The sequence below is a fragment of the Chelonoidis abingdonii genome, chromosome 1 (assembly GCF_003597395.2).
Source record: "Chelonoidis abingdonii isolate Lonesome George chromosome 1, CheloAbing_2.0, whole genome shotgun sequence".
NCBI classification, from domain to species: Eukaryota; Metazoa; Chordata; order Testudines; family Testudinidae; genus Chelonoidis; species Chelonoidis abingdonii.
Genome location: NC_133769.1, coordinates 177,276,268 through 177,291,619, shown reverse-complemented (window position 1 = coordinate 177,291,619; position 15,352 = coordinate 177,276,268). Strand labels below are relative to the sequence as shown.

General features: G+C 37.6%; 1 protein-coding gene across 2 annotated transcripts in view; it reads right to left on the bottom strand.

Annotated features, from left to right (window-relative positions):
• Nucleotides 1-242: 242 nt before the first annotated feature.
• The window catches only part of ARL6 (ARF like GTPase 6), a 36,255-nt gene continuing 21,145 nt past the window's right edge, over nt 243-15,352 (bottom strand). For both annotated transcript variants that reach the window (XM_075061974.1, XM_075061973.1), the window contains exons 5-8: nt 12,754-12,848; nt 7,245-7,374; nt 6,007-6,062; nt 243-945 (exon numbers count right to left, since the gene is read on the bottom strand). In XM_075061974.1, the coding sequence (XP_074918075.1) occupies nt 920-945; nt 6,007-6,062; nt 7,245-7,374; nt 12,754-12,848 (307 nt within the window). In that variant the 3' untranslated portion in view covers nt 243-919. The remainder of the gene's footprint in view (nt 946-6,006; nt 6,063-7,244; nt 7,375-12,753; nt 12,849-15,352) is intronic.

Here is a 15,352-nt window from a genome sequence, read left to right as displayed (position 1 = left end):
TACATGGTCTTTTCTGAAGTGCCAGGCATAAAGGTATAGCTTATATGAAAGTTTAGCAAAGAGAAATAATTTTAACTGTTTTATGCAAAGGAAGTTTGATTCTATTACAGCATTCTGTTCTCTTATTCTCAGTGAATAAGACAAACAATTAAAATGAAATTTTAGATTAAATTTTAGCAATCCAAAACTAAGCACCATCAAAAGGCCATGACTGAAACACAATTCAGCTTAAAACAACAACATGTTGTACATCTTATATTTTATTGATAGGACTGTATGTACAGCTGTTACATTACAATATAACCATACATTACAATATGAGCAATTCCTTAAAAACATCAGCAATCATTTATAACAAACACATACCACATTTCAACCTGCAATGTTACAAAAATACTTTAAAAAGCTAAAACCAGGGGACAAGATTTTCAGAAGTGACTACTGATTTTGAGCGTCCTTCTTGAGACACCTTATGAGAACTGACTTTTCAAGAACTGCTGCACATTCACATTCTGAAAGCGTCTTCTTTAAGAGCTATCTCAAGTTTGGACTCCCAAAAAATTATGCAGGCACACAGAAATCATTCGTAACTTTGAAAATCTGGATATTTAAATGACGTATTATAATATATTATAATAAAACTTAAATGACTGCAGATGCTTACTTATTAAGTGTGTTAATTTTAGCATTTTCTCCAGACTTAGCAAAGATTGAATTTAACTCATGTATGTACATACCTGAGGCACTACATTTTCTAAAAAGCTTACTCCTCTTGGGCCCTTGTAAAAGATAATGAAAGAAAACAACAGAATGCACTGTATTTAGGAGTTTTTGTTTTAGGTCTTCCTTCCTGTTCCACGGGCTTATACCATCTACTGCCAAAGTTAATGTATGACAGGTCTTTTATCTTACTGGCCTCTCATGTCTTCATTGCTTGGATCTGATCTGGTAACAAGAACAACAACAAAAAGTCAGCCTCACTTTAAAAATACTAGCTTTAGTACACTGTACTTAGTGAAACCGTCACCCCTAAAGAAAACCAATATATTTAGATTACAAAATTACAATATCATTTGTTGTATGTGTGTGTACATGTAGTCATAACCAGGAAAAAACTGCAGTTTGCATCTTCAACTTGCACCCTAGCAGGTCTACTTCTGAGATTCCTCTCCAATTAAGCAATTTCTGCCAGAACTGCCATTTAAACCGAAAAAAACCTACCACAAAATTATTTTATTCTTTTACACACGTTATGTGACTGCCTGGATCAGGGCAACAATGTAGACAGAAAGTTACACAAGTATGCATTCCAACTCTGGTTACACTCAAGTTCTGGACCACTATGTAACTGAGCTTCACAAAAGCTTTGTTCCTGAACAGCTTATAAACTATAGGACTCAACTTCAGTCTTACAGAGTTATTATTGCCATTCACATGAAAATGCAGTTTCCCACTGCTGACCATGTTTCTGTTGCCCAATGCCACTTCCCACTGTTGCCCAATGCCACTTCTTGGCAACGTTTCAATGTGTACTTAATTCACTGATGCAGAAATGGAATGTGGGTGCAAAGTAAATGTTCCAATTATAACTTCAATATTTTTCTAGATACATGGCAATAACCTACTCCTCAATGAGGACGAGGTTCACACCAAGTACATGTGCCAAACTTCAGGTGGTGGGTTGTTCTAGTCTGGTTTTTAAAAAAAAAAAAAAAAAAAAGGTTTTCATAAAGAAAAAAGTATTTTTTTACCCTCTCAACTCAGAATTGGCATCTGTATTTAGTCATGCTATTTTATTTTGTGAAGTAGAATGAGGATGAGAAATCAGTCTCAACATTTGGACAAAGAACACGGATGGAAAATTTCAGTCCCCAAAGTGAGTATTTCATAATTTTCTGATAATCTGAAAAAAGCCAGGGTCTATAATAGAAATTTTTTCAAAATTAACTGCAGCAGAAGTAACTGCTATAATGATTTATCTTTTCAATTAAATGTGTTATTTTTAAATGCATCTTCTAATCCCTGGTCCAAGAGCAGACTGTGTCCATTTTTAATCTTTAATTTTGATCCAGAATAGGTTTTGCCAGGAAAGCATCTCTGGCTGGCACTTCAGATTCATGTAAACAACAGCCTGAAAGTGTATACTTGGAGCATCACTTCCAAATCTGGGCTGTTGCCACCTGCAGGATTCCTCACGAAGACAAGAGGACTCAAAAGAAGTTGAGACAATATGGAGACTTTCAGGTCAAGTCAGGAAGTCAGGAAAAACTGCTGAGCTGCAAGCTGCCTTTTGTGATAGGATGTGGGAGAATAGGAAACTCATAGAAGCGCCCTCTGAAAAAAAAAAACTGATGGGTAAGGTGCACCCTGCCCTTTTGTGGGAGAACAGAACACCCCCCGCCTCCCAAAATAACATTTATGGGGAATTGTTCCCCCTTCCTCAAAATGCTACTGAACAATGATAGGTAAGTAATTCCTTCACTCACATTCTCATCATCAACACGCAGAGGAAGCAAAAGTAGTTAAAAAAACCCTATGTCATAAACAGATAGAAGTAGTTAATAGAACAGAAGTACTTCATATCTCTTTTGACTGTAAAGGGTTATCAAGTTCAGTAAGCCTGGCTGTCACCTGATCAGAGAACCAATCAGGTACTTTCGAATCTTGAGGGAGGGAAGTTGGTGTGTGTGCTGTTAGTTTTTGGTTGTTGTCTCTCTGGGTTCTGAGAGTGACCAGACGTGCAACCAGGTTTCTCTCCAGTACAGGCTCTTATTAAGTCCAGAATAGTGAGGTCTAGGTAAATAAGGCAAGTTAGGCTTATATTTGTTTTCTTTATTTGCAAATGTGTATTTGGCTGGAAGGAGTTCAAATTTGTATTTTGCTGAAAGGATTTTAATTTGTACTTCTATACTTAGGCTGGGAGGGTATTCACAGTGTCTATAGCGGAAAGACCCTGTACCTATTCCATTTTAAATTTACAAAGATAATTTTTAAATATGTTTTCTCTATTTAATTAAGCTTTTTCTTGTTTAGAAACCTGATTTTTTTTTATTCTGGTGAACCCAGGGGATTGGGTCTGGAAGTCCACCAGGAATTGGTGGAGAGAAGGAGAGGAGGGGGAGAGAAAGGTTAATTTTCTCTTGTGTTAGGATTTACTTTCTTCTCAGGAGAGTCTGGGAGGAGGCGATAGAGAAGGAGGGAGGACAGGAATTCCTCTCTGTTTTTGTGATTCAGGAGTTATAGAATCACAGTATCTTCCAAGGTTAACCCAGGGAGGGGAAGCCTTGGGAGAGGCGAACGGTGGGGAAGGGCTTTCTTTGTGTAAGAATCCAGAGGATCTGGGTCTTGGGGTTCCCCGGGCAAGGTTTTGGGGGGACCAGAGTGTACCAGGCACTGGAATTCCTGGTTGGTGGCAGCGCTACAAGTACTAAGCTGGTAATTGAGCTTAGAGGAATTCATTCTGGTACCCCATCTTTTGGAGGCTAAGGTTCAGAGTGGGGAATTATACCATGACACCCTATGTCACTCAAGTCACCAGATGAGACCTGAATAGACAGAGTTCTCTAGTACTTGGGAATAAATGGAGATAATGCAAAATATAGTACCTGATTTCAAAGCAATACTTTACTGCAATTTGAATTAAGATCAACATTTACTTTAGCTGTAATGGATTTTGGATCATTACTGACATCTAGTGGCTTGCTCAGAACAGAATACCAAAATACGGGTGGCGAGCAAATTACACAGCTTCTTATAAAAGGCCTTGCACAAATATTGACTTTTGTTCCCAACTAGATTTAAACCAAGTTATTTTAAATTATGTTATAATAATTAATGAACTCCTAATTTCAGAAATGTGCATTAGACTGAGGGAAATTCAAGTGATCCTACTAACCTAAATGTAGGATTTGTTACTATTTGTTTAGCAGTAGCACTCAAGGACTCAAACAAAATCAGGGCCTCATTGTGCTAAGCACTATAAAAAAACTCACAGAAGTACACAGACTGCACGAAAAACATTAAAATCATTACATAAACATCTCATACAGTTTATGTAATTATGAGACTGCTGCATGTGCGATGATCAGTATAATGTAAATGTATCACTCTGTCTTCCATTCTTTAATCCTTGTCCCAAACAAGAAGAAAGTAGTGCACTTCTTTTAATAATTAGTCATAGGAGGATTTAATATTTTATAGTTACAGTGCTTAACATCTTCCACAGATTGCACAAACATTAACATATAGATTAAATAATCAGCCCTCACAACACTCAAGATAGGTACTTTAAGAAGTATTGCTCTCAGGATATGTCTATACTACAATAAAAGATCTCCTTGCAAGCGGAGTAGGTCTCAGAGGCAGCGTCCAGCCTGAGCCTGAATGTCTACACTAGAATTTTATAGTCAGCTGACCCAGGCTCTGAGACTTGGTGCCACAGGGGTTTTAATCACAGTTTAGACATACCCTTAGGGCTTGGCTACACTCAAAACTCCAAAGCGCTGCCGCGGGAGCACTTAGAAGTGCGAGAGTGGTCCCGGCGCCAGCACTGGGAGAGACCTCTCCCAGCACTGCAGGTACTCCACCTCCCCATGGGGATTAGCTTGCAGCACTGGGAGCTGTGCTCCCAGCGCTGGGGCACTGTTTATACTGGTGCTTTACAGTGCTGTAACTTGCTGCGCTCAGGGGTGTGTTTTTTTCACACCCCTGAGTGAGAAAGTTGCAGCGCTGTAAAGCGCCAGTGTAGCCAAGGCCAATTTCTAAGATACTTGCCAACGAGCCACGAAGTCCTTTAATGGGCTGCTCGAGGGCAAATGTACCATGTGGACTTCCCTTGGCCAGAACCCCCAGGGCTTCTGGACTCCTAGGGAGCTGCCCCCGAGTTGCAGACCATGGGGAGAGACCTGGCAGCTGCAGGGTAAAATTGACATTGACATTTTGTTAACTTTTTTTCAGGATTTCCAGTTCATGGAAAATGTTGAAAAACTTGGATTCATTCCAATTTGGAATGAACCAAAATATCAAACCCATGAACTTTACTATTAACTGGAAACCCCTGTATTGGCCAGCTGTACTTTTAACTCATTTTTTGAAAGTGACTAGATTTTTAAATTGATAGAGTCCCTTTGCAACTCAGAGTGTTCATAATAAACCTGTTCCACAGCTCCAACAACAAATGCAGAAGCAAGAGCCTAAGATGTTTTCAGCTTCCATATCATTATAAATGTATATGACACCATACAATACATTTTAATAGCCTTCTCTCGCCTCCAGACATCCATAAAAAAATGGCTATTCCTCAAGGGCCCAATCATTCTGCTGAAATCAATAAAGACTGCCATTCACTTCAGTGGAAACACAATCACCCCGAAATGTCATGGCTTGAGTGGAGGACAGAGTCACATATGATGCAGTTAGGAAATATTTGGTGTTCAAGAGTGCTCTTGTAAGATTAACCTGGACTAGGGCTCCCAGTTCTTCTAGAAACTTTCATATATTGCTCAGCCTGTTTACTCAACACTTGAAAGGGATAATAAAATATGGAGAAAAAATAAATATGGAACACTGGAGCATGACAGCTAAGGTAACTAGGAAAATAATTAAGTTACTATGTGCAACATAAGAAAGATTCAAGAGCACATTGTCTTCCTTTCGGGAAGAGTACATTCTTAGACTGCAAGCCCCACTTTCAATAGTACACATTAATTTTTAGTAATAGTTTTTCTTTTCTACAAAGAATATTTGGTAATTTTGGGTTTATGTATGTAATTTTTTTAAAAGAAATATCACCTCTGCTGGAATGGCCCTTGCTGCAGAAAATCATATTAAAAAAACGAAACTCAAAGGCATAAAATATCAGGTTTGGTACTGGTACTCACTGTGTGATTTGATCTGAGAGCAGAAATAGATAGAAACAAGGCAAATGAAATGAAAGAAAACTTACAAAATGAAAACAAAGTCTAATGGGAAGAAAATAAAATTATAATAGAAGTAGATTTGACCTACCTTGGAGCCAATCTACACCTTCTTGTAACCCTTCTCCTTTAAGCGCATCACTAGCACTAAAATAAACAGAGATTACACTATAAAAGCCATGTAAAGACACTGGTTTGAGTAAAAGTGGTCATCACATCTGAATTTTGTGAACTATGTGGTAAGTACAGTAGAATATCTCCAAATGCAGCATGTGCCAGTGTCAGGCATATTATTCTTTACCAAGACGTAGGCCATGCCTACATGAATGAGCACATTTAACTATTTCGCTAGAAGTATTCTAGTATAGTTTCTCTGGATGGACACTATTCTGAAATATTTTTTCCACTCTGCATTATACCAGAACAGTATCAGAGGCGTAGCCGTGTTAGTTTGGATCTGTAAAAAGCAACAAAGAGTCCTGTAGCACCTTATAGACTAACAGTAATAAAACAAAGTGCACGCAACACTGAACAATGCAAACAATGCCATCAAAAAAATCCTCCAATGGTGTGTCCCCCCGGCAAGTTTTCTTCTTCCTTTCTTGTGCATTTACCACTCATTTGCCATTGCTCCATGTGCACAGAGGCTTGCATAGAGGCAGACTGCAAGAGGGAGAAGGTCTGCACAGGAGTAGAAGTATGTAGGGGTAGATTTGCCCAGTACAGCTGCTATTAAGTCCCAGTTGCATTGGCCAGCCAATCATGAAAACCAACCAGCACTCTGGTAAGAATCTACCACCATTTCACTTCCCAGCAACAGCGAGTGGGGTTGTTCTTCCCACTTGGACACGGCTCCAAACTCCACTGCGGGCAACTACTCTGATTCAATTTCTGGCTAGTAGATTTCTGGTAAATTTTTCAAACCCAACTCTACATTATTTTACAAAATTAAATACTCCTCTACCCCAAGATAACGCCACCCGATAGAACGTGAATTCGGATATAACACGGTAAACCAGTGCTGCGGGGGGAAGGGCTACTAACTCCAGCGGATCAAATCAAGTTCAAGGTAACACAGTTTCACCTATAACGCAGTAAGATTTTTTGGCTCTCAAGGACAGCATTATATTAAGGTAGAGATGTATTTTTTTCAACCAGATTTCATAGCAATATTATACAAAGCCCTGTACCTACTCAGATGCCAGTGAAAAGTTACAGCGTTTTATTTGGTTTGCTCTCATTTAAGTAATAGGATAGTGAATGATATGGAATAGCTAAAAGTTGAACATTTCAAACAACAACAAAAAAGATGAGGTAATAGTACTTTACCAGATATGCCATGGTTTATCTTTGATGTTCTCTAAAGACAGTAACTGAGAGACTTTCACAGATGATACCGCATCCCTGAGGTCCATCTTGTTAGCAAAGAACAAGATAGGTATTCTACGGTGTTTGATATCTAAGCATAAACAAAAGCAAGGAATACCAGAATATTTGGTAATGCTTGTCATCATTTGCAAGTAATGAAACGTGAACAACAAAAAAGGATATACTGCTTACCTGTCATTGTGGTTCTTTGAAGGTTGTATCCTACCAAGACGCATACTGTTGGGTCACGTGGCCTCAGGCACATGCTTTGGGAGTGCTCACAAATTTTCTGGTAAATTTTGAAATCCCTCCCCAACTCAAATACCTTTATGGCTGTAGGTTTAGGTTGTTGGTGAAGAAGAGGAATATGTAGGCGTCAAATCATAACTTCCAATCACCACATCTTCACTATTTAGTGAAGGACAGGGTGTATAAATAGCCACAAAATTGATTAAATTCAGAGTTCATACCCCTGCAACCATAACTGAATTAGGATAGATTGAACTATTCTCAATCCTTTACTTTCTCTAAAGCTTACAAAGATAGAAAAAACATGTATTTGGTAATCCCTCACATCCCTCCTGTGCTTGATCAAAGGCCTCTTTTCCAATAGTAGATCTCAGTTAGCAGCAGGAACCACAAGACTGGAGCAGGGAGCTCAGCACATTGGCAATTAACTTAGCTCTTGGCATACTTACATACAGCCAAGAAGAATATGGAGAAATGTCTTTATGCCACAGATGCAGACAAAGCAGTGAGAACACACTCAGCATCTATTAAAATGCTCAAGTCTGTCTGGCTAATTTAGAATGTTAAAGAGTCATTGGAAGAAAAAGTCCACCAGTGCTCTAGCCTGTAACAAAAAATTGGGTAATAGCAAGTCTAGCTATGGGATACCTGTGTTGCTATCAAGGAAAAGGGTCGTGCATTAGGGGAGAAGATAAAGAAGACTACATCTGAATATATCATCCAAATTTCAATAGGAAGATGCTACTTTTTTCCCATAACCATCAGAATTTGTAGTGAGCACTTTAGGTATAGCTTCTCCCTAAACTCTGAGGAATGAGAAGCAAGCACCACTAAGATATTAGAGTTTTTCAAAGAAATGTATGCTTTAAAGGATTACTAGTTCATTTCTCATTACATTAGTTGTTTACATTTGGAATGCACAGACCAGTCTCCTTTGCTGACAAGTAAGCTTCATAATTCTGAAGTGGCTTGTGGTGGTGTTTGTTTGTTTGAAAACAACTCTTCAGCCTTTCTTCATAATGGCTGGAAACTACATTCCTCCCCCCACAACTCCCACATTCAGAGATCAAGGTGTCTCATCAAAAAGCAACAGCAACTAAAACTGTCTGCCAGCTTCGGAGCTACTTTTTTTCCCCTCAGACAGCCTCTAGCAAATTAAAAGCCTGAGAACATGCAATTTACGCTTAATTAAAGCAACTTTTAGGTTTCACACTTAAACAGTCAAGAAATGAAAAAGCTAAAGTTCCTACAGAAACAAAGTTAATCATGTTGCCCATCTGTGACATTCCATGGATACATTAAATATAGGAATAGGGATATCAGATGCATGCAAAGTGGACAAATTAATGTTATTGTAGGAATCCTAACATTTTTATTTCCATCTTTTATTTCAACTGTGCAAAGCTAGTGTTATATTAACAGTTTACCACTCTTAATTTCTTGGGTTATTGTGTGTTTGGTTTGGTATTATTATTATTAAGAGAATGGGGTTAAAGCCCATTTAAGATGCCGCCAACATACACCGATAAGTGTACACTTACGTAAGAGTATTCAAGTCTATCTAGAAGCATACCTGTGTGTTAATATTTTCTACTACATGTACATAGTAGCCAGTTAGTTTTTCATATCATTCATATCCATCTTTTTTCCCCCAAAATTTGGTTATGGTTGTTCTTAACAGGAATTATTTTATATACCTCATTTTAAAAAAATCAGCCATTTTTTAATTGGTGAAGAGAGGTTTTTTTTTTAAAAATGGAGAAAGTATTTTTCTAACCTGCACAGAACAGAAATGTCTGAAAGTAATTTCCTCAGACTTTCATCTTTTGCTAGAGAACATGCAAAGAAAACATCAGAAAGTTATGAACTTGTGAAACACTGGGGCTGAAACGGTTTTGTAACTTTTGCTTCCATTCTATAGTATCAGCTTTTTTTTATATATATTGCTACAAAGTTATACAACTACAACATACCTATAAAAACACAGAAGAAATTCTCCTCTGCCACCTTCAAATATCTGAACACTGTAGCTACTAGTTAAAGCCTGCTTCTCTGTTATAGTCGGAAGCCATGATATCTTCCCTCTCTCCCTGATGCCTTGAATTTTACATAAGAGATTTCTGAAAACTCGAAGATATCTTGGAAGCATGTTCTGGAGGTCAAGTAACCCAAGAGTGGATATCTGTGCAAGATAACAACCTTCAGAGACCATCAAGTATCCTAATTGCTGTAGAATAAGAAGTTATAATAAAAATATACTGAGAACAATCGTCATTAAAACACCCACTATTTGTAGTATGTGTTGTCCAATTATAGTAATTTATTTTTCTTTAAAAATGTTATTATTTCCACAACACAGCCAGCTACTGTCATCTCAGGGCACACACCAATATGCATCTCTTAAAAATAAAAACATCACAATGAAACTGACTTTACCATCCTCTCCTCCCCAACCACTCCAGACAAAAGCCTAAAAGAAAGACATGAACTTATACCTTATCCTAAGATATGTAACCCTCTTCTACCAAACCTTCAAGAGATATTGATTTTGAATTCTAGACACTAGTCTCCATTTAAATCTAGGGACCTATTCTCAAGTGCACCAATTGATCTCAACTGCTGCAGTGGCATGTGGGAAGAAGTGGTTTTGTTCCAAGTAACAGCCACAGTACATATTACTAGCCTAATCTAGGTATTAACTGAATAAATCTGAAACTACTTTAATCAAGCATAGTCAAACCTAGAGGATAAGGTGATAAGTAACAGCCAACACTGATTTGTCAAGAGCACATCATGCCAAACCACCTTAATTTCCTTCTTTGACAGGATAACGCGCATAATGGTGAGGAGAGAGCAGTAGATAGGATATATCTGGACCCCAGTAAAGCTTTTGACACAGTCCTACAGGACAGTCTCATAAGCAAACTAGATGAAGTTATTATAATGTGGGTGCACAACTGATTGAAAGAGCATACTCAGTAGTTATAAATTGTTTCCTGTCAAATTGAAAGGACACATCAATTGGGGTTCCACAGGGATCTGTCTTGGATCTGGAGTTATTCAGTATTTTCATTAACTAAGATGGAATGGAGAATACACTTTTAAAATGTGTGGACAGCAAACTGGGAGGAAGAAGAATTAAATTATCTTAATGAATTGGAGAATTGGTGTAAAATTAACAAGATTAAATACTAAAGTGCAAAGTACTTCACTTAGTAAAGAAAAATCAAATGCACAAATAGCCAAAATAGGGAACAACTAGCAAGGCAGCAGTACAGCAGAAAACACTGTGGATCAGAGTGGGTCTGAAGTTGAATATGAGTTAGTGCAATGCTGTTGTGAAAAACGCAAATGCTGTTCTCAGGTCTCAGCTGGACTACATACAGTGTCCAGTTTTGGACACCATACTTTAAGAAAGATGTGAACACACTGGACAGAGTCCAGAGGAGAGCTACAGAAATAGTGAGAGATTTGGAAAACATGACCTATGAGGAAAAGTTGAAAGAATTGGGCATGTTTAGTCTAGAGAAGAGAAGGTTGAGGGGGAACATGATAATAGTCTCTAAATATGCAAAAGCTTGTTATAAAGAGGCTGGTGATCAATTGTTTTCCATGTCCATGGAGGGTACAGCAAGAAGTAATCACTTAGTTTACAGTAAAGGAGTTTTAGCACTGGAACAAGTTTACTAGGCAGTTTGTAGAATCTCCATACTCAGAGGTTTTTAACAACATATTAGAGAAACACCGCTGTCAAGGATGATCTAGGTATACCTAATCATGCATGGGAAAAATGGATTAGATAACCTCTTGAGCTCTGTTCCAGCCCTACATTTTTATGACGACTGCTAGAATGATTGCTACTACTCTTGCATACACCTTTGCATTATCAACCAATTCAGCAGTTTCATGAATATTCACAACAGCAAAACAAACATTTTTCTATTACATTTGTTTTATGATAAATTCAAGATATCCCTTTCCTGGGCCAATGGGAAAACGGTGCCTTGAAGAAGGTCACAAGCTTGATCGCTGGAAACAAGGTTACATTCATTTGTACAGTGAACTTGCTCTTTATGCAGCCTTCAGTATTATAGGTCACTCTCTTCTTCTAGACATTTTGCTCTCTTGGCTGTTGCAGTACTGTCCTCCATCTACTCCTGCTAACTGTTCTTTCTGTCTCTCCTTTTTGTACCAGAGTCTGTCCTTGGGTCCTCTCCTCTTCACCAATCAGCTCTCTCAGACCCAACTATAATTTTTATGCTAATCAACTCATTAATCGCATTGACCAAGCTGTACATATTTTGTTTTTACACCAATAATGCCCCCAGAATCTTTTTTATCTTCATTAGTTTCCACAATAACTGTGTTTCTGACTAAGAGGTAGTGTGTAAACAACTTCTCCTTATGTTGTCAGAATCCTACCCTTCAACTTTTCAGTGTGATAGATCCAGCAATCAACACCTCACTGAAGTGCTAGAATATGCCAGACTGGGAACTAAAATTAGGGTATATAGCGGTTTTACTTTAAATTTCTTGCACAGGGTTTATTCTCGTGATTAGTCAGAACATCCATATTATGCGAGTAAACTGGTTTAATTCCAATAACCCTGGGAACAAATATGGAAACCCCCCACATAACTTATTTCAAAATGTAACCTTAAAAATAATCATGAATCTCCCTCCCTATTCAGACAGTTGAAATTGCGGCATCATTTAGCTATCACTACTTCTGGCTGCAAAGCCATAATATAAGTTTCTAGTGTTTTTACCTCTTCAGAGGCCAATACTGAGGTCTGGTACAGCATTAACCAAACAGCAAAAAGTTATATTCTAGTAATTCATGGTCTTAATGGAATTTTTTTCAAACATTGCAGATGAAAACAAACATGTCGTCTATGAATTCCAAGCTTTTAAATGGCATGATTTATTGTCCCTCAAAGCAACTATTAACTTCTGTTCCACCTTGATCAAAAAAGGCCCAATCCAGCTCCTACTGAGGACATTAGGAATCTTATCAGGTTCTAAGTTTTGATGTTCTCCTCAACAGAAGTAAATATTGGCTTGTTATACAAATTCCATTTTACTTTTATTCTAGCTCCTATCAATGGCTAAAATGGAGGGAAATTTACTTAAAATGCAGAATGTCTATAATAACAAGAGTTTCTATGCTTAAAACAATACAACATAATATAGAGATGGTAGGAAAATACAGTTCTCTCACCTGGATGATTCAGGAGGGTGTCAAGTTCTTCTTTGGCCACAACCATTCTTAATTTATCACTGCTATCAATGACAAAAATAATGGCCTGGCCTTCTCTGCATAATATAGAAAAGTAAAGAGGCAAATCTGTAAGCTCCCTCAGAAACTTTTACCAACAAAAGCCTTTCAAAATATTTTCCTTACTCCTTTCCCATGCAGAGCTGTCTAGCTATTTCTACAATCTCAGGGAAGATTTTTGCTAAAAACCTTTGAGTTGAGGTCAGTTTCTGAAATCTGGCCTTTTGGTTAACAGTGTAACTTTTCTGCTATAAAAACTATCAATTTCACAGCCACTAATTAGTTGGATGGCCCTTCATTCTCTCATGTGCAGTCGTCCAGGCGCTCACCTTAGAGGGAACTATCCACGGACCACCTGAATGGAGCTCATGGGCCACTGTTGGTCCACAGACCACGATTTGAGACCCTATGGTCTAAACCATCAGTATCTTGAAGAATGCAGACACACTTTCAGTATGCATACTCAATTCAACTAGCGACTTTGTAGACTTAATATTGAGAGTTATTTTTGCTTTCTAATAAAGAAAAATTGAAAATGTTTATAACAGTATATCAATGCATTTTCTGAACTGTATACAAGAAACCCTTATAAATATTTTTGCATTTTACTGAATTTTTTGTAATCTTTTTCTCTGCATCTTAATCTTCCTTGAAGGTCAGCTACCAGTATGTTCATCCCCTCTCATCTCCACAATACAACCCAATCCTGCAGTTCTTGATCACGTACCACTGCTATTGAAGAGAGTGGGAAATTTGGCCAAGTTAAGATTGCATGACTAGGCCCACACTTATTGGTGTATATTGCATAAAAAGCTAAATAAATTGTAAGCAAATGCTTAATATTTGCTGTGAATGTTCCAGCATATCTGAAACTACCAAAATGAAGTGTTAACATCAGGTTTGTACAATAATACTATCGTGAAGTTACAATTCTAGCATATATTTACTTACAAAGAAACAAGATTCTCCTATGTCTGTCTCTCTCTCTCTCTCACACACACACACACTCTAACAGGGACAATATTCGAGAGTCAAGATACCATATGCATCATTAAATCAGATTTCAAGTTATGTACCCTTGAAGAGAGAGGTGTAAGTCAGATATGAAAAAAGTCCAAGAGTGTCAAATACTTGGAAGTACCTATTTATGTGCACAGGTCTAGATCAGACCTGTAGATTAACTTTGCAAGTACAGAAAAATGGCTGTCTTGCTTATCTTTACTAGTTTATTATATACTTCTACCTCGATGTAATGCGACCCAATATAACACGAATTCGGATATAATGCGGTAAAGCAGTGCCCCGGGGGGGAGGGGGGCTGCGCACTCTGGTGGATCAAAGCAAGTTCAATATAATGCGGATTCACCTATAACGTGGTAAGGTTTTTTGGCTCCCAAGGACAGCGTTATATCGAGGTAGAGGTCTATTGCTTTTCTGTGTCCTACTTTTAACTGGAATTAAATCCCATATAGATAAAAGAACTGCACTGGATAGGGAGGATATTGATATTAAAGTGCACTGTAGTGTCAGTGTTACCGCTAAGAAATTATACTCAAACTGTGGACATGATACAAATGAAAACTAACCAGTTGTGCACACACTGATTTTCTCCCACATAGGACATCACTGTATTAAAAATTGGCATTAAGGTGTTCCTCCTATCACACGCTTTGACTGAAATTAAAAAAAAAAAAAAAAAAAAAAAGCAGTTTCTGGGAATTTGGCATCCAAATCGTATCCAAATTTGGCACCTAATACCCTTAGGTTGCTTTGAAAATCCCAGCCTTAATGCACATTTACAAAATAGCTGTCTGACAATTTCTCAAACTGCCAACTCATTTTTGCAGGAAAAGCCTCCATGTTAATTCCAATTTAAAAAATAAATAAATAAAAGAGAGAAAGAGGAACAATAAAGAATATTACAGCAAAATTTATCAATAATAAACACATCAACATTCAAGCATTCAAAATGGAGAATTCAGGTTACTTTTGTCTTGCTCACTATTGGCCTTCATATTCATATAAATGATATCAACAGAGTAGGTTAGAAGCTAGAAATCACTAAAAAAGGAGTTTCAAATGTTAATATCAGCAAGAAATAAAATGGAAAAATCTAAAGATAGGGCATGTGCCAAAAGAACAGCACAATTTTATTAAGTGCATTTATTTGATTTTTGCCACAACATATAGGATAAAAGGCATAAAATTTGTTAGCACACAGATAATTACATAGACGCCTCGTTCTTTGAAGTTTTGCATTACAATTGTCTACAAAAACAGCAGTAAATCAGCATCGTTTAGGTTCATCCAGGCCTCAAAGTGGATATGAATGTCAGAAAAATGGTAAGATATCCATCCTCTACCTGTGATCCCCCAACCTTTTTTTTTTTTTTTTTTTTAAAAAAGTGTTAATTTCTCCTTTTCTATGCTGCCCTCAGTGAACTAACAACCAGTCCCCATACATATGCTTGCTACCAACTGTTCATAAATCTCATTTTCTATTTCCACATGCTCTCTTATCCCATATTTTATTGTTCTAAGT